The 21076-nt window shown below is 37.6% G+C and overlaps 1 protein-coding gene across 3 annotated transcripts in view; it reads right to left on the reverse strand.

The window, feature by feature from the left end:
- Window positions 1-21076, reverse strand: part of tex10.S (testis expressed 10 S homeolog) — an 87572-nt gene that overhangs the window by 56449 nt on the left and 10047 nt on the right. For all 3 annotated transcript variants that reach the window (XM_041567211.1, XM_041567212.1, NM_001094814.1), the window contains 3 exon segments: window positions 13921-14030; window positions 8945-9183; window positions 8001-8139 (listed from right to left, as the gene is read on the reverse strand). In XM_041567211.1, coding sequence (XP_041423145.1) covers window positions 8001-8139; window positions 8945-9183; window positions 13921-14030 — 488 coding nt within the window.

The raw sequence follows: 21076 nt of genomic DNA on the forward strand, positions 1-21076 counted from the left end.
CAGGGGGCTGTCATCTTGTAACTTTGTTAGACATTTCTGCAATATCAAGACTCGCACATGCTCAGTGTGGTCTGGGCTTCAGTTGGGAGGTTAAGCTTAGGGATCGTCATAAATTATCAAAACAGCACAAGTCAAATAATATCTGCCATAGAAGCCAATACAGCAAGACTGATTAATAATCATAACAGAGAGACTGCACTGCGTCTCTGGATACAAATCTCTACAGGGAATCCAACAATGCTGCTCGAGTTCTGGGAAGTAAGGTGGGGGGGCTCCCCCTGCCATTTGAAAGTATGATCGTTTACCTGCACAGCAGTTGGGGACCATCTGACAATTCCTATCAACAGCAGTAAAAGAAGGGGGAATTGCACTGCATACAGTAAGGTTTATGATAAAAACTGTAGACATCTTTTAATTAAAGTATATTGGAAATAGATTTCTTTCATTAAAGAAAGTAAAAATGGGATTTTATATTTTTGCCTTTACATGCCCTTTAATGGGACTGCACTAGGCAAAATCCATTATGGAAAAGGACCTTGGAGTCCTTGTAGATGATAAACTTGGCTGTAGCAAGTAATGCCAGTCAGCAGCATCAAGGGCAAAGAAGGTCTTGTGCTGTATTAAAGGGGGCATAGCTTCACGGGAGGAGGGGGTCATTCTTCCACTTTATAGAGCACTGGTAAGGCCCCATCTAGAGCTAGCTATGAGGAAAGACTGGCCAAGTTGGTGATGTTCACGCTGGAGAAGAGGTCTTCCAGCTGACACAAGGTAGCCTTGTGTCAGCTGGAAGACCAGCTGACAAAAGAGGTTCCACCTAAATATTCGTTAGGGGTTTTTTTTACAGTGAGAACTGTGAAAATGTGAAATTCTCTCCCTGAACCAGTTGTACTGGCTGATACATTAGACAGCTTTAACAATGGGTTGGATGGCTTTTTAGCAAGTGAAAGAATACAGGGTTATGGAAGATAGCTCATAGTAAAATTTGATCCAGGGACTAGTCCAATTGCCAAAAAAGTAAAAAGGTTGAACTTGATGGAGGTGTGTCTTTTTTTCAACCCAACTTACTATGTACTATGTTAAATGAACAGTTCAGTGTGAAAATAAAAACGGTGTAAATAGATAGGCTGTGCAAAATAAAAAATGTTTCTAATATAGTTAGTTAGCCAAAAATGTAATGTATAAAGGCTTGGAGTGACTGGATAGCCAGAACACTACATCCTTCTTTTCAGCTCTATAACTTTGAGCTAGTCAGCGACTTGAAGGGGGCCCTCATGGTACATATCTGTTCAGTGAGTTTGCAATTGATTCTCTCAGCATTAGCTCAGATTCAAAAGCAACAGATATGACCCATGTGGCCTCCCCTCAAGTCTCTGATTGGTTACTGCCTGGTTACTTACCAGGGTAACCATTCAGTGCAAACCAAGAGAGCTGAAAAGCAGGAAGTAGTGTTATGGCTAATATATTAGACATCCAGTCACTCCTGCCTTTTTACATTAAATTTTTGCCTAACTATATTATAAACATGTTTTATTTTGCACAGCCTATTTACCCAGTTTAAATTTTACACTGAACAATGCCTTTAAGCCACATAGGGCGAGTCTTAGTGCTTCTACATTTACTCCTTAAGGCAGGAGCGCCCATACTTTACTAATGTGTGGTCTACTTTTAGCGATGTTCTTCCATTATGATCTACTTCCATAAAAGCAGTTAGCATTATATTCCATGGAAAATATTACTTTAATATTGATTAATGGGAAAATGTATATTACTATACATAACTAACAACTATTTCTTATGTGACCGTAACATAATAAACATCTGAAGCAGGAAACAGGAGGGTGATTTAGACAAGCTGTTTGTGGACAGTGTCTCAAGATCTACTGATCACCAGCTGAAGGTCTACTGGTAGATCCCAGTCTACCTTTTGGGCACCCCTGCCTTAAAGGGGTGGTTTACCTTCAAACAACTAGTTGTTTTCAGATAGAGATCACCCGAAATAAATTTTTTCAACGACTTTCCATTTTGTATGTGTGACTGTTTTTCTAATATTGAAGTGTCATAATTCACCTTATGAAGCAGCTCTGGGAGGGTGGGGTTGCCGTCCCTGTAAACTGTTCTAAATGGATACATTTAGTTGATAGATTTCTTATCTTTGTCCCTGTTGAGCAGAATCTCTGGGTTTCATTACAGGCAATTGTTAGAATTGATACAATAGTTGCTACTACTCCAGAGATGCTACGGAGAAATGTATCAACTCAATGTTGCAACATTGTAACAGTTGAGTCTGCACCTGAACTACTGAGCTGCCAGATTGAAACATCAGAGCCAGGATTTTAGAAAAACAGTAAAAAATAAATTGAAATAATAATAATAAATTGAGAAATTGAAAAAAAGTCCTTATTTCTGGGGAACAATCTAAAAACAACTGAATTGAAAAAAAAAAAGTGTTTGGAAGGTGAACAACCCCTTTAAAGGAATAGTTCAGTGTGAAAATAAAAACTGTGTAAATAGATAGGCTGTGCAAAATAAAAAATGTTTCTAATATAGTTAGTTAGCCAAATATGTAATGTATAAAGGCTGGAGTGAACAGATGTCTAATAAAACAGCCAGAATCCAACTTCCTGCTTTTCAGCTCTATAACTCTGAGCTAGTCAGGGACTTGAAGGGGGGCCACATGGTACATTTCTGTTCAGTGAGTTTGCAATTGATCCTCAGTATTCAGCTCAGATTCAAAAGCAACAGATATGACCCATGTGGCCCCCCTTCAAGTCTCTGATTGGTTACTGCCTGGTAGCCAGGGTAACCAGTCAGTGTAAACCAAGAGAGCTGAAAAGCAGGAAGTAGTGTTCTGGCTATTATGTTACACATCCAGTCACTCCAGCCTTTATACATTACATTTTTGCCTAACTAACTGTATTAAAAACATTTTTTATTTTGCACAGCCTATCTATTTACCCAGATTTTATACACTGAACAATTTCTTTAAGGAAATAAATTGAGAACAGTAATGATGTAATATAGTTTTAAATGAAAACCATTTCTGTTCTGTGTTTTTAGCTGAAACATAATGCCCAAATCACTGCTCTGAAGGGCAACCCTCAAGGCACTAAAATGAGCTTTTCTGAAATTCATGTTTTTTGTTGCCACAGTGTAAATTTGTTTTTTGCACCAGACATTAAAAGATATAACATTATGGTCACTTTTACCCAGGGGTTCAATGACTTGCACATTTGCTATTAGTTCTGGGTCATTTGAGATCACTAGATCCAGAATAGCATTTTTTCTAGTCGGCTCTTCAACAAACGGTGCCATAAAATTGTCATGCAACAAGTTTATTAACTTGTTCCCATTAACTCATCTGGTAGTACTGTTGCTCCAGTCAATATTTGGGTAATTAAAATCCCCAATTATCATTACTTTACCCAAACTAGCAGCCTTTTTTATTTACATCAGGAGCTTAGCATCCTCCTCACTTACATTAGGGGCAGTGGCGGAACTACCAGGGGAGCAGGGGGTGCGAGCGGGCCAGGGCCCGCACCCCCCCAAGGCCCCCCGGCAGTCCTTTCACCGCTGAAAATGCGGCCGTAAAGAGGGGGATGGGGCCCGGCTGTGCGTCACGCACCAGGGCCCGCCCCCTCTAGGATCGCTAATGATTAGGGGGTTTATAGCATTCTCCTACAATTCATTTGCTGGACTCTTTACAATTTGTGAAGAACTCCACCCATAAGAATTCTGCCTCCTTGATTTTCTAACATAACCTACTCATTATATAAGTTTTTAAATCCTGCCTAACAAACACACATTCCCCTTCTCCATTTCTATTGCCTCTGTCCCTCCAAAACAAATTATAGCCGCTGATATTAACTGCCCAATCATGAAACTCATTCAGCCATGTTTCAGCTACACCAGTCACATCATATTTTTCCTCCAGCAACAGCGAGTATTTCAAAACAGAACATTTCAGATTAAGAAGCAATATTAACATGGAAAAGAGAGAAGCAGATGCCGCACTGTTTTATTCCTATTTGCATTGGGCTATAGGAGGCGCAAGCATCAAAGGGTAAATACTTATTTTTACCCATTAATTAAAAGGAATTCTTCTGTGTATGAGGTCAACCCTGCACAACCCAGGTCTTCACCAATGCCCTTTTGGGTCCCCGGAACTTTCTGCAGCTGGATCAGCAGGGAACACTTCAGAGATATATGTAATACAGACAAGAAGGAGGCAAAATCGTAGTCAAGGCCTGGCTAGAGTAAAAAACCATAATAGCAATCAAAATAAGGCTTAGGCAGGAATTGATTACACAGAAGCCAGCTTGGGCAATAAGCCCTGCGGTACTTCACCAACAACACACTGGTCCAATTTGAAAATGTTCCATTTACCAAAATCTAGGTCCCTGCTCACCTTCTCATGAAAGAAGATTGAATAAGTCTGGAAAGATATATTATACATAAAACCATGCTGGCACTAACTCATAGTATTATTATTTGTAATGAAATCCAATATCTTATCCCTTAATACCCCTTCGAAAAGCTTTCCTACCACTGTCAGACTAACTGGCCTATAGTTAGTTAGAATGGAATCCCTTTTTGAATAGCGGCACCACATTATCAATACGCCAGTCGCTCAGCACAATGAATCCTGAAAATTTGAGTAAAGCAGTTTGGCAATGACAGAGCTAAGCTCTCTAAGTACCCTGGGATGAAAACCATGAAAACCATCCAGTCCCTAACCTTTGTTTATCTTAACATGCTTTAGTCTATTGAATTTCCTCATGCGTGAACCATGCATCAATAGTTGTATTACTAGGATTGGGACTATTAAGAAGGAAACCTTCATAAACTGGTTCCTCGTTTGTGTAGACAGATGAAAAATAGCTCTGATATTATGGGTCCCACCCCTTACTGCTTTTTTTTTTTTTTGCTATTTACATATTTAAAAAATCATTTTGGATTCTTTTTACTGCTTGTTGCAATACCCTTTTTAAAATCACTTTTAGCTTGTCTGCATGATTTATTGGCCCTACTTGTACCTGATAAACGTTTCGGCTGTCCATGCTAACTTGAAATCTTTAAAAGCATGTCTTTTCTTACCCACCTCAACAACATTACTTTGAATGAACCACAAAGGTTTTGTTTTGAAAAGAGATTCCTTGCTTACAAGGGGAATATACTGACATGAATATTTATTAAGCAGCATTTTAAAAATGTCCCATTTTGTTATGTGTTTAACCCTGTGAAAATAATTTCCTACTGAATATGTTGCAGAGATTCCCTTAGCACAAAGGAATGCTCGTGCTGATGCTGCAGATAAACAAGCAGCTCTGTATGGTAAGAATTGCTGTATAAGAACCTTCTCAGCTTGTTCCCGTTCACTCTGCTTTATCAGCCCTTCAGGACCAAGCAGTGCCTGAAGAAAAAAAACAATGGCTTAAAGCTGGATGCACACTTACATGAGATGGTCAGCACCAAGTTTGGCTGACATTCATTCTGTTGTAACTTGCGCACTGTTGCCATATTTGGCTGACTCACATGGTGGCTTCCACATTTCAAGAGAAGGGAGGTATGACGCAGTCTCGAGAGTGTGGTTTGCTCCAGGGTTCAAGTCAATTGCATCAAAGCATGTGAAAGCGTGTATTTGTGCACAACCAAATCCAGGTAAAACTTGGCTAACGCTGTTAAACATCTTCCTAAAGTAATGTATCCATTCCAGATATTGCAGATAGACTATATTCAGTTGCCCCAGTGTCACACTTTTAAATATCTACTGGTCTATGTTGTCCAATTCTCTGGTTGGCTAGACGCACAGTAACATGTTTTACAATGCTGTTTTCCTGCACATACTGTAAAAATATCCTTTCCAGTTTAATATAGCACTAAAGAAATCCACATTGTAAAAGCTGTGATTGTGCACTTTTTTTTATTTGTTCCTGATAATTTTAAGAGTAATTCTGTCACATAATTGGTGTGTGTAGTGAATGTCTGATTAGTACTGTTGACTGTTCAACCCAAGGATATCATGTAAGCTCTTCTATAATGCTTTTACATCCTTTTTAAGCACTGGAGACCAAAACTGCACATTCTACATTGGGAGAGAAAGAATTGCCCTTTCTTCCCTAAATCTATACCTCTTTTAATATAGGACAATATCTTGCTGGTCGTTCCTAATACAGCTAATTTTTCTTATCCGCTGCTGCATTCTTCTCCTTTAATCATTTACATAACTTACTCCAATTAACATTTAGTTTAAATTTTCAAAATGCACAACCTTATAGTAATCAACATTATTGGGTCTATTTATTAAAGGTTGAGTTTCTCTGCTTAAGTTTTAAAGGGCAAAAAAAATCAAAAACATTTTGAGGGGAAAAAACTTGAATTTTTTTGAGAATTATTATGCTCTAAAGCTGCTAAAAATTTGAATCTGAAAATACTCAAGCTAAAACCTGTCAAAATCATGTAAAAATCAATGGCAGTTTTTACTTTTGGAACATGTTTATTACCTTCAGGATTCAGGCTTGTTTTAGCTCAATAACCCTCTAAATTCAAGTTTTTTAGGTGACTACTTGATTGAGTCAAGTTTTCGGTGCAGGTGAATGAAAAAGGTTGCACAATTTTTGTTGCAATGTTTTTTTGCAGCAACTTTTTTCTAGAGAGGATTTGAGCTTGGTCAAATTTTTTTTGCCAAACAGTGAGAAAAAGTGTAGTTTTAAATAAACCCCAGATCCTATCTGCTGCCTAAGCTTTTTTTTTGCTCGCCAAGTTGCTTCCTACATACAAAGTACCTTTACAGTGTTGGTCCTGTAACTCTGTCGACTTCTTAAAAGACCCCTGTAATCAAAATATCGCCAGCTCTTAATGGAGTCACACCCTTAACGTGCATCTTTTTACAGTATATATTTAAAAATATATAATTTTTTTAATTAATTGTGTTTCTCTTCACTGCTAATTCATTCTGATTAATTTTTAACAACTACAATACAGGGTGGTCCTTAAAGGGGTTGTTCACCTTTTGGACAATAAAGCTAATTTAACAGCACATGCCATAAAAAACTTTTATCTTTATTACCTAAAATTATTGCTTTCAGAGATACATACCACAGAAGCTATGGATCATCTTTGCAAAAACTCTCTCAGTACTCTTCTTCTTTATGGGTTCGCTGACATGCTCTGTGTAAGAGATGCAGGCTGCCAAATAAGGAAGTTCACAACTAAATCCGCATTGCGCATGCTTTCTCTCTCTTGCTTCATTAGCATATCTTAAATTCCATTGGCTGGTTAAGATTCAGCCAATCAGATCAAAGATATGCAAATGAAGCAGGATAGAGAGAGCATGCGCGGTGCAGATTCAGTCGTGAACTACCTTATTTGGCAACCTGAAACTCTTACGCAGAGCATGTTCCACGATCACAGAGGAGAGAACAGAGATGATCCACTTCTATGGTGTGTATCTCTGAAAGCAAACATTTTAAGTAACAAAGATAAATTACAAAAACGTTTATGACATGGGCTGTTACATTAGCTTTATTGTCCAAAAGGTGAACAACTCCTTTAATACATTTAGATTACTTTCCTAAAGAAAAACATTTACAATAGTAATGGTTAATGTTTTAAATGAGAAACCCAATCTATATGTTGAAGTAATGAGTTGCTAGAGCAGGGGTCCCCACAATATTTACCCTTGAACAAAATCAAATATAAAAAGATTTGGGGAGCAACACAAGCAGGAAAAAACCCAAAAAACTTCCTATGGGTGCCAAATAAGGGCTGTGGTTATCTTGGTAGCCCCTATGTGGACCGACAGCCTACAAGGCTGTTTGGCAGCACACCTGGTCTTTATGCAACCAAAACTTTCGTCCGAGCCAGGAATTGAAAAATAAGCACATGCTTTGAGGTGATTTAGAGCAACATCCAAGGGGGTTGGTGAGCAACATGTTGCCCAGGAGCCACTGGTTGGGAACCACTGTACTAGTAAAACCAGGTAGAAAATCAGCAAATCTTACCTTCCAAGCTTGTGACAAACATCCTCTTCTTTTAGATAAACTTTTTTTAGGAATTTTAACAGCATGGAACGCACTGACAGTTGCAGCTCTCTCTGCTGGTACAATAAGTAAACTGAGTGAAACAACTTTTCTGTAGCGACTGAAAAAAATAAAAATAAATAAAAAACACATTAACACAATGCAACATCAGACTTCATCAAATTAGATGAAGTAGATTAAGTAGATTTAAGGCAAGTTCACTGTTTTGTTAGCACTTTGAGAAAGGCCTTGGTTGGGGCCGAAAACTTCAGCCTGTAGCTTTGTAATAAATGTTTGTTTTTTTTTAAGTCATGGGATTGCTGATTCTGTTGGAGATATATATATATATATATATATATATATATATATATATATATATATCTGCATTTTACTTTTTCACCGGGGTGATATGGCTACTGGATAATTTGTTATGCGTCTGAAAGTAAATATAAATTATGAAAGCCATCCCACTACTCTTCTTCGCTGAAAAATACACCGGTTTGACAAATAGTGACAGTAACCTGCGGATATTGTCAGATAAAAAATACATACAGAGATCTTATCGGTATATCGGCCGATATAAATCTTTTAAGCTGTCCGATCAACTGAATAATCGAATGTCATGGTACGAAAAATGTTGGGACACTCAACAGATGATCAGAAAATCGTACAAAACTAAGCCTGTATCTTTGCTTCCATGGCCAGCTTTAGGCATGCACAGCAGAAACTTTACTACACACATTATACTATACTATGCACCAGTCCTGAAACACTGATGGTCATACATTGGAATCAAAGTTGCAAAGAACAGGAAATTCTTTAAAAGAAAAAATTTAAAGGTAAGCTATCCAAGCTTGTGAAGTAGAAGAATATTAATGGGTGAAAACAGTGAGTTTTAATAATATTTGTACTAATCTTTAACATACCTCTATTTCTCTGGATATTCAGAAGTTTATTTGTCACATCCAATAGCCTTTTCAGTTGCTTACAATTTAGCTTCCACCCTTGGTTCAGTTTCTCAGAAACAAACATTCGAATCATCGATAGCCATTCTGAATCCTCTGGAACAGTAGGACAACTTGCCAGTGGGATCATGATGTCACACAAGGTTAAGTTTAATAAAAGATGATCCAGACCATTCTGAAGATGCATACTATCCTGGTTACTGGGAATAAAACATAATTTACACTCTACAATAAAAACAGATGAAGGATATTATAATGTGAAAAAAGATTTGCAAGTAACTACTGAATAAAAAAAAAATAAAAAGTTATTGATCAGGGGACAATAAGCCAGAAAGTTGTAAAATATGGCTATAAACATGGATGGCCACATTAAAATGGGTTCACCCTTAAAGGAACAGTTCAGTGGAAAAATACAATCTGGGTAAATAGATAGGCTGAGCAAAATAAAAAAAATTTTGAAAAACGTTTTTAGATCTGGTGAACCTTTAATTGGTGATGATAAAGACTGATATTCTACATCTTCATAACCGCTATTTTTGACATGTATCCACTTTGAAATTACTCTATTTATCTGGTTTATTGGGTACGTTTTAATGACAGACTGGAAAATTAAAACGTGAAGACCTAAATTAAGAGATACAAAGAATAAGTAACAACTGTAAAATTGTATAACCTCATACAGAGATAATTTTTTGGCTGCCAGGGTTAGTGCTCCCAGACAACCACATAACATTTTAAACTGCAAGCTGTAAATGGGCAAAAGAGAAAGGTAAAAAATTAAAAAGGATGGAGACCAATTAAAACATTGGCAAGCATAAGAAATTATACGTAGAAGTTAACTCTTTTAAAGTGTGTAACCAACCATCTTCTTTCGACAGACAGTTATGCTGGATCAGTTCTCTAACAAATACAATTTAAATGGCAATATTAGGTAAATGTACTGTGAAAAAAACACATGTAATGTTATCTCATCTATTCAATAAGATATGAAAAACATTTGTTGAAGAGATCATGCATGCTGCTGACTACACCAGTTTAGAACCAAAAGAAACGAAAGAATGGAAGTTTGGAATGTTTTAAATTATCTAATGTTAACCTGCATGAATAAAAATTGAGTGTTTAGATAACCTTTCCTTTGTAGTTGATAGAAGCAACCATGATTTTATATATAATCTGTAAATATAACAAGTGGATCTTAAAAGTGTAGTTTGTCATCTGGCATCTATGTATTTGGTATAGATCATAAACACATATTAAAAAGGGTAAATACATTTTACATAGATACACGTTGCACTGCTATATGGAAACCAGTGCCGTTTGTGGGACGTATCTAAATGAACTACTGTCTAGTCATGTAACATGCAGATATTAAAGGAGTAGAGCGGGCAATCCTACTTCTTTGCAATTTCCAGAAGGCTGCTGCCATAGGAAGGACATAAAGGGATGCCATGGGAATATATTGTATCCTTAATATAGATTCATTACTTGTCAAACAAAATAAAAATAATTCTTGTGAAAATTGAAAGAAAAGTAAAATTGTTACAATTCAGGACTTAACCTCAGATCATCTGAAGAGGCTAAAACAGTTTGCAAGATAACTAGGAATTTAGCAATTTCATTTCTGAGCATAAGCCAAGTGACTTACTAACTAACTTGTTTACTGATGTGCTAGTCTGAGCATAGCACTGGAGTACTGCTCCAAAAATTCCTAGGGAGGATGAGGGTAATGCTACGATTAGAGGAGAGCCTCTATGGGGGGCCTCATTGCAATTTTGCCTGTAAAATTCTCCCATTTACTGAAGTCTCTGTAGTCAAGGTAAATGCTACTAACTGATTTTATACATTTCTTCAGTTTATCTGCTGCAAAGAACATCCTATAGTATATGGACCTTTATTTATAGGACATGCATTGTATTTCAAATGCTTAGCTGTGATCTCCCATTAATCTATATGAACTGAAAAATATTTTGGTGCTCAGATTAGCAATGGGAGCATCTGATGGCATTTATGGAATTACAATTCTTTTGTTGTTTACAAAGCAGCAATTACAGCTGCCTTCTTGTCTGGAGATGGTGCTTTCAGATATGCTACCTAATAAACGCTATACCAAAAAAAAAACTTGCTAGAAGTGACATTAAATGGCTCTTATTTGAGATGTGAGGTACTACTGTCCCTATACAAAAAAGGGGGGTTGTGGATTCACACATAAGGGTCAATTTTAATGCATTTAAATGCAATGGAAGTGCTACTGATCCAGCACATTCCCTGATGCAAGTGCATGTATTTTAAAAACAGGGTTTTTTTGTAACTATACAAACTATACACATCATTTCACTTTGCCTTTAATTTCTTTAAACTATCACATTTTTCTTCTAAAATGGGCGTTAGTTTGGGCAGTCTCTCCCTCTTGAAAGCTGCATAAGCAGGTAGCAGGGTAGGATTTAGCCAACAAAGTTGTAACCTGTTGTGGTCTACTATAAAAATGGATTAAACACTATGGTGTACCAGAATATTAGGCCAACAAGGCATGCAATGTGTGGTACATGATGAATCCTGCTAATGCAACTAGATAATTTTATTGGCACTTCAAATGCATTGAAGGACAGTTCTTAAAGTTCCCCATATCTGACCAAAAGTCAGCCAGATGTTTATTAGGCAGGTTTAAAAATCCCACCAGATTAAGGGCCGCATCAGTTCGTTGACTGCCCATATTGGTGAGAGAACGGCTCAAGATTGGAGGAGAGTTTGGGGTTTTTGGAGAACTGGGTTGATTTTTCAATAGACTACAGGCTCTTTGCCAGAGATGGGCTGCACAATGATGATGATGCATCTGCTTTGGGGGAGAAGATGGGTCTAGGAGATTTTAAACTAGGCATGGGGGGGTGAGGGTTCAGTAAAGGATTCCGTAAAGGATTCCGTGCAAGGCAGGTTAGATGAGGTAGTGGGCAAAGGAAAGGAAAATGGGGGAGGAGATTTGGTTGGGGTACGGTTAAGGACAGGGAGGACCACAGACCACATGTCATAATGCAATATGGTACCAGTATTAAATTTACATAGACGAACAGCTCCTGTGACTGCACCACAAACAATGCTGTAATAGTGATGTAGGGGCCAGCTCGAAACCTGCATAAAATGAAAAAAGATCTGCTATATTCAGCAAAGAATCATGATGCTACCGAATAGGGTTGCCACCTGTCCGGTTTTGACCCGGTCAGCCCAGTTTTTTGAAGGGCTGCCCAGGTCAAAACTGCCTGCCCAGTTTTCTAAATTAGAAAAAACTGATTTATTGCCAAAAAAGAGCTATGCAAAGACCATTATGAGATCTGCTTTATCCCTCCAAGAACTGTCCTTCCTTCCTAAAATGAGTTATTCATATAGAGTGGAAAGTGGTTGTTCACCTTTGAGTTAATTTTTAGTATGGTATAGAGAATGGATGATGCAACTGAGGCAATTTGCAATTGGTTTTAATTTTTTATTTTCATTTTTCATTATTTTCAGTTTGCATTTTTAGCAATTTGGTTTCTATGGTCCATATTACCCTAGGAACCATGCACCGATTTGAATCAAAGACTGGCCTATGAATAGGAGAGGGCCCGAACAGAAAGATGAGTAATTAAAAGCAGCAATAATACATTGATAGCCTTACAGAGAATTTGTTTTATGATGGGGTCAGTGACCCACATTTGAAAACTGGAAAGAGTCAGAATAAAAAAGGCAAATCATTAAAAAGCCATAAAGAATAAATAATGAAGACCAATTATAAAGTTGCTTAGAATTGGCCATTCTATAACATACTAAAACGTTAACTTAAAGGTGAACCATCCCTTTAATTGAATCTGGCCCACTCTCTTTTGAAGAAATTCTGACTGAAGTAGATGATGTTCTAAACTCTACACCTTCTGCTAGCAACACCTACCTTCAAGTTTAAATGTGATTTAATTGCAAGAGTTACATGGATCTCTCCTGATGTACTACTGTACCTACGTGGCCCTTCAGCGGTCACAGGAAAAACTGACCAGTTTTAAATAGAAACGGTTGTAATCGAGTTATAGATGTTGGGTCACCTGCTCACATGTATGAACATGTTTTAATATTCATTAATGTTTTATTATCCAATAGCATACATTAGAACTGCCTGCACCACTGCTTGGATAAAGTTAAAGTCAGGGTCAGAAGCAGGGGCGCATTCTGATATGTGTTATTGAATACTGACAAAAAAAAAGCAGGTGAGCTGGTAGACCCTTCAGCAATTAATTGAGAAGTACTGCATGCATCTTTGGATAAAGGTAATTGATTGGGGACAGATGGAGGTCCAATGTCTGATATACATTATTGGGTAATTACAAAAAAAGAAGGAGAAGACAAGAATCTGGGCCTGCTTGAAGGGACACATTTTAAAAAACTAAAGGGCTTCTGATAGGACAGCTGCCCAAACCCAGAAAAACTGAAACGGTACACAATTATTCTGAGGGGGGGGGGGGGAGAGTTGGGGACAATCCCCCAAAAGATCAAGTCCTGGGAGTAACACTGTTTTTTTTTTAGAACATTAGTGTAATGTATTAACTGATATCAGATCTTGCATTATAATATGATGTAAAGCAGTGATCCTCAACCAGTGGCTTGTGAGCAACATGTTGCACTCCAACCCCTTGGATGTTGCTCCTAGTGGCCTCAACGCAGGAGCTTACTTTTTAATTCCTGGCTTTGAGGCAAGTTTTGGTTGCATAACAACCAGGTAGACTGCCAAACAGAGCTTCCTGTAGGATGCACGTTCACATATCCAATCACATATTCACAAAACAGCCCTTGTTTGGCACCCCAGGAACCATTTGCTTGCTTGTGTTGCTCCCCAACTTTTATTTACATTTCAGTGTGGCTCATTCAAAAAAAGGTTGGGGATCCCGGATGTAAAGCTGAATTATACAATTGAAACTTACCTTTTTTTTTTCTTTTTCTTCTGTTTCACAATTTCATGCACAGAGTAGGGAAACTGGCTCATAAAATGATGTCTAAAATCTGCAAGATAAGTTCTACGAAGCCAACCATCCTAGGCAATGAAAGTAAAAAAAATAATAAATAAAAAAAATTTTACACTTATATTTATAATTTTTTTTTCTGATAATTTTTATCTCATACTTTGCTCTAAAAAATAGTCCCCTGAGGGAAAATCACAAGCGTCAAAATTATACCCACGTGTTGGGAAAGGATCACTAAGGTAGAGACCTGCGCGGGTCCATTTTTTGGGACCCATACCCACAACCTGCAATCCGCTACCCGGACCCGTATTCTTACCCGCTTGGAACCGCTACCCAACCACACCCGCAAGTACCTTATCTGCAACCCGGACCTGCAACAAACTGACCATCAAGAATCAGGAAGTGCCGTCATTGTAAACCAGAAGTGACTTTTTAAGAAAAGAAAAAAAACCGAGTACCCCTTATATTTCCCTAATCAATTGTGGGTTAAATCCTTGTGATGCTTAACAATGAAGATTATCTTAATATAATCAATTTCGACCTCAAAAGTGGCACCTAAGTTAGGCAACAAGTTGTTAATTGATTTGTAGAAATCTTATTTCTTCTAATAGGTGCTAAGTGCTAGTAATTAATTAATTGGACATTACACTTTTTTTCTCAAAGAATCAAGAGATCGTAATTGATTGGCTTGAAAGTGCACCGTGCCTTATTTGCTAATAAATTAATTCAAATGTTGCTGGCTAATAAATATAAAGTGTCAAGAGCTTAAATTCATTATGTCCAATTCTCAAAACAATTAATTAAATAATACAATAATTAATGTGGTACTAAAAAACAGATAAAACTAGAGTAATAAATAACGGAGCGTTTGATTTAATTGAAAATAGATTAAAAAGGAAATTGTAGATGGTGGAGCCATCTACAATCTCATTTTTTGCTATCTCTGGGACACCACAAAGACAAGGCAGTCAAGAGTATACTGGCAATTGATTTAATTCTTCTCTTGTCTCTCTATAAATTTCTAAAGGCTGCTGGATTTGTGGTCTTGTCGTTAGATAGCTCTATTTGAGTCATCTTAAAATAATATCACCACCCCAGTCCGGTATACTCTGACTGCCTTGTCTTTATGGTGTCCCAGAGATAGCAAAAAATGAGATAGGGTTCTTGGGACAGCTCCACCATCTACAATTTCCTTTTAAAGCTATTTTCAATTAAATCAAATGCTCCGTTATTTATTACTCTAGTTTAAGCTGTTTTTTAGTACCATATTAATTATTGCATTATTTAATTGTTTTGAGAATAGGATATAATGAATTTAAGCACTTGGCAATTTATATTTATTAGCCAGCAACATTTGAATTAATTTATAAGCAAATAAGGCACTGTGCACTTTCAAGCCAATCAATAACGATCTCTTGATTCTTTGAGAAAAAATAAAAAAAATTTTTTATGTACAATTAATTAATTACTAGCACTTAGCGCCTATTAGAAGAAATAAGATCTCTACAAATCAATTCATTGTTAACAACTTGTTGCCTAACTTAGGTGCCAATTTTAAGGTCGAATTGATTATATTAAGATAGTCTTCACTGTTAAGAATCACAAGGGTTTAACCCACAATTGATAAGGGAAATATCAATCTTTTCTTAAATAAAATCTTTTCTTAAAAATTAATCCTGAAAAACTGACCTAGTTAGACCCCTGTATAGATCCTTGGGTTTAACTGGATTTCTTCTTCTTTTCGCTATAAACCAGACGTGACATCATTGGAAGTAGACGTGATCAGAAAAAAAGGAGTAATTCGCTATTGAGAAGACCATGGCCCGACCCGCCGAACCGCGTCTTTATCCGCACCCGGAACTTCTACCCGCAAAATACTATTTAATTATTTTAGTCAAGCAAAATAAACTTTAATTACATTATATAAACTATTTAAATATTGTTCCTTCGGTCTGGGAACTCATAATTATAGCAAGCAGACAGGCGCCATTTTGTGGACACTTATTATGGCAAGCCTTGCATCATCTTAAAATCTTGTTTGTGCACCAGAATGGGGGACCAGATATCCATCCCCGTGCACTGGTTACACAATTGAATAGTAAAGAGAGAGGGGAAATGTAGGGAGTGCAGTGACATCTAGTAAGTGCTGAATAGAAAGTCAAAGTAATTGTCTGCCCCGCGCCTATGCCAAAGGCATAGAGGAGGGGCAGGCAATATTTGATTGACAGCTGGGATTTTTTTTAATGCGTTTACAACAGCAATGAATGGCTTAATTAAAAAAAGAATTTTATGTTTAATTAGAAAAGGACTTTAACTATACAGCTGTGTCTTGGTGACAGGTCTGCTTTAAGGAATACTGTATGTTCTGCCTTTTTACCGTGATAGTATAGTGTTTCTTTCTTGAACATCATGTCTAAAGGATTGAGTTGCAGATAAAATTAGCATGCCTCGCAAAGCAGACAAAACCAGACCACTGTTGTGCTCTGGATGCATAGTTGGCCACAGACATATTACGGACTGACTTGAAAGTCTCCACTCATGATTCCTTGTAGAAAGTTGAGACTGCTAATACATCTGCATAAAAACTGAACAGAAGCCTTCAAGCACACAGCTGTGTGTGCCACAGAGAGCTTCATGTGAAAATCTAGACTTGGGCAAACCGTTTAGGCAAAACATAGCTTAATAGCACCCATATAGTTGCAGAGTTAGATTGGGTTGAAAAAAAAAAAAAAGACCAGTCCATAAAGTTCAACCGCTCAAAATGAAACCCAGCATCCATACATACACAAACTGTAATCATGTAAACATGTAATCATGTCCCCTTGCAAGCGTCTTTTTTTCTCCAAAGAAAACAACCCCGACCTTGAAAGTCTACCCTCATAATTTAAGTCTTCCATCCCACTAACCAGTTTAGTTGCACGTCTCTGCACTAACCAGCTAATGTTTGGACTAAAGCCCAAAACCACACTGCTGCATACTCCAGACGAGGCCTTACCAGGGAGCTATAAAGAGGCAAAATTATATCATCCCTTGAGTTTATGCCCTTTCTTATGCAAGATAATACTTTATTTGCTGTAGTGGCCACAGAATGACTGCCCAAAATAAACAAACTTGTTTATCTACAAAAAAAATGTAGATCCTTCTCAGTTAAGGAAACTCCAAACACACTGGTATTCCATTTACAACTCTGGTCAAATTAGAAATTTACCACCATTCTTTGTAATCTATCTTTTAGCCAGTTCTCTATACAGGTACAAATACTAATTTCCAGGCCAACATTCCTTAATTTAACCAGTAAACTTCTGTGTGGCACTGTATCAAATTAGTTAGCAAAGTCTAAGTAGATCATATCCATTGCCTTCCCAGAATCGAGGTCCCTGCTCACCTTCTCATAAAAGGAAATTAAATTAGTCTGGCAAGATCTATTATGCATAAAACCATGCTGCCACAACTCATAGTATTAGGTTTTGCAATGAAGTCCAGTATCTTATCCTTTAATACCCCTTCGAAAAGCTTTCACACCTCTAATGTCAGACTAAACCTGTTTGCATTGCACCAATTTCAACAGAAGCACCATGAGTTCAGGTCACTAACTGTATAACCTGGGGCCTGTTCTTGTAGATAGCATTTACAACTCCTGTGCCCAGGAGCTGCCAAAGCCTGATTTCCCCTATATCTTAGGACATCATTTAGCATAGTGGCGGAAGGATGAATCTTCCAAAATTCAAAATCTTCCAAAATTCACAAGTGATCTGAAAAGGAGTTTAGAAAGAGGAGCAACAATGGAGCCACAACAGATGAACCAGGAGCCTGTTTAATAAACTGGGATCTAATATTCAATACTTACTGGCAGAATGTTACTAGTTCTGGTAATGGTGTCATACATCTTTGTGCTTCCAAAGGTAGCTTCTTCCTTTACCCTTCCTATCCTCTCTGCTCTTCCACACACTGCTGCTCTGATACCATATATATATATATATATATATAGTAGCTTTCTGAAAAAACTAGCACTTGGCTCAAATCTTTCTCCCACCTGCTCTCCCTCTCTCTTCTACCATTACTTGTTGCAGGGGATCTCTCTCCTAATGGGAGTTCCTGCCATATACCTATCTGCCATTGCCCAACCTGTTCAAACCCTTACATGCGGCTAACCTTATTCATATTCCCACTTTCACCTCTTCTTATCTCTAGTGACGAATAAATTAGTCAGGGGCAAAACTTGTTGCAGGGAATATCTCTCCTAATGGGAGTTCCTGCCATATACCTATCTGCCATTGCCCAACCTATTCAAACCCTTACATGCGTCTAACCTTATTCATATTCCCACTTTCACCTCTTCTTATCTCTAGTTACGAATAAATTAGTCAGGGGTAAAACTTGTTGCAGGGGATCTCTCTCCTAATGGGAGTTCCTGCCATATACTTATCTGCCATTGCCCAACCTATTCAAACCCTTACATGCGGCTAACCTTATTCATATTCCCACTTTCCCCTCTGCTTATTTCTAGTGACGAATAAATTAGTCAGGGGCAAAATCACTGAAAATTTCCGCGTTTCCTCACCAGCAAAGAAAATTCGCGAAAATCCGCATCACAAAAAATGTTGGCGCGCGTCAGAATAGTCACGTGTCAAAATTGTTGCGCATCAAATTGACTTCAGTGCGTTTCAGAGCCCCCGCCTTACTTACCAGCCATGCAGAATTCAAAAAGCTTTGTTTATGATGATCCCTAAGCAGCCCAGACCACACTGGGTGACTTCGATTATCATATCAATGAACCCTGATAGTGCTGGCCATCACGATTTTTCCATCTAACCACCTCGTTTGCTCTCCAGCAGCGGACAAAGACAGCCACTCATAAACTAAAGCAATAATTAGGAGTGCTCTAACCAACCACCAGGCAGACCCATAGTGGCAGGCACAGAATCAGTTATTAGTCCATTAGCCATCTATCTGGATAGAGTCCTACAGCCTATAGCACAAACAATGAAATCGTATGTGAAAGATACAAACCATTTAGTCATCACAAAGGGACTGACACTTCCGGACATAAGATTTTATTGTGCAGTTTTGATGTAACAAGTCTCTACACCTCAATTTCCCATGAGTCAGGTATGAGTGCCATTAACCATTTTTTAAATACTACATCTCACACCGAACCTGAAAAATTGTTTTTACTTGATTTATTAGAAATAGTTCTACATCAGAACTACTTACTGTTTGGGGATGATTACTATATGCAGCAGCGTGGCACTGCTATGGGTAGCAATGTGGCACCCACATATGCTAACCTATATATGGCATTCATGTTAGAAAAATGTATTTACTCATACCCATTGTTTCAGAAACACCGTTTGTTATAGCTACGCTATATTGATGATGTATTCATGTTATGGGATGGTGATCAAACGAGTTTACAGCTGTTTCATGATTACATCAATTATATAGAAGCGAACTTGAAATTTACAGGCACATCCAGAACAGAGACACTGAATTTTCTTGATGTAAGACTAACTAGAAAAGGTGTAAAACTTAAATCAGATCTATATAGAGAAGAAACAGATAGAAACAACCTACTACACTATCAAAGTTTCCACGGACATGACACGACTTGCACAAATGACGGAACGTTTTTCACAGAGGGGTTATCCCAATAGAATATTAGAGGAAGGCTTGAACAAAATCAAAGATAAAGATCAACTCTTAAAACAGGACACAGACTAAAAAAGAGGGACAACGGACTGTCTTCGTTAGTAAATATACAACGGCAAGTAGACATGTGTCCAATATAGTTCAAAAACATTGGCACCTATTACAAAATTGCCTGACACACTCTTATTGCGTATAAAAGGGGAAACAATATACGTGATAAACTAGTAAAGGCAGATATAGGACCCCAAAAAGAATATAAACAAAGTTTTTTACAGAGTCCCAAATATGGCACTTTTCCATGTCTAGGCTGTGTACAATTCAGTGATAAAAGGAAATCACTTTTGCCATCCGCATACTGGTAAATACAAAATTAAAAACTTTTTCAACATATGTAATATACTTACTGAAATGTCCATGTGGTTTAATTTATGTGGGAGAGACCACTCAAAAAACCAAAGATCGTATTTCAAAACACAAATCCACGATCAGTATGGAAACATTGCCAGTCCCTCAGCACTTTCATGAGGCTAGACATACTGTAAGTCAACTAAAATTTCAAGTCATTGACACAGTAGGGATATCAAGAAGGGGAGGAGACAGGTTATTACAACTAAAACATTGCGAAATGTGCTGGATACATACATTGGACACGATATGGCCACGGGGGTCAAATAGAGATTACACCCCAGCAATGTTCATTTTTAAGTAAGTGGGGAAACTATACACACAATGTTTTTAATGTTTGATTACTAATATATTGTCTATGTTACTCACAAAATGTTTTTGTCTTGTTCTTTTCTTTCTAGGTTATTAACTGATCTACAATGAATACTAAGTGCTGGTTGCGTAATGTGCACAAAGGTATGAGTTTTAGGATTGGACTGGGTACCCAGTGCAATATAAATCGTGACAGCGTCTCAGGTAATATAAGATCTGTATTTTTTAATGTTATATTCACTTTTTCTATCATGGTTCATTAAGAGACTGAATATGGACTTATTTTGGGACTGTAAACTCACTAGGGGTTAATTGATGAACAAATTTGATTAACCAATGGAATCACTGAAGGGAGGACAATTATGCAACCACACCCCTGTAACCCTATATATGTCTCGAGAGGGTAATCACAGGCTTTATAAAGGGTCCAGTAGGGCCCGAAACGTTGCCCTTTGTGTGTTTGTATATGGGCTAATAAATCACTGAAGATTTTTTGCAACACTACCAGAGTGCTACTGGATTTTTTCACTCAAAGTAAAGATCATATCTAGGTCTCTTCCTAGATCTGGTCTTTACTAAAAACCTAAAACCTTTCTGAATTTAACAGTGATCCTTTTCCTCTTTACGATCACCATCTTATCTCTTTTTGTATCTCGCACACTCCCCCCACCCCAGCTAACCCCCCACCCCAGCTCTCCATTAAAAATTCTCTCAGTCTAGCCTCTCCTTCAGTGCTTCCTCTAATTCTGAT

The sequence above is a fragment of the Xenopus laevis genome, chromosome 6S (genome assembly GCF_017654675.1).
Source record: "Xenopus laevis strain J_2021 chromosome 6S, Xenopus_laevis_v10.1, whole genome shotgun sequence".
Taxonomy (NCBI): Eukaryota; Metazoa; Chordata; class Amphibia; order Anura; family Pipidae; genus Xenopus; species Xenopus laevis.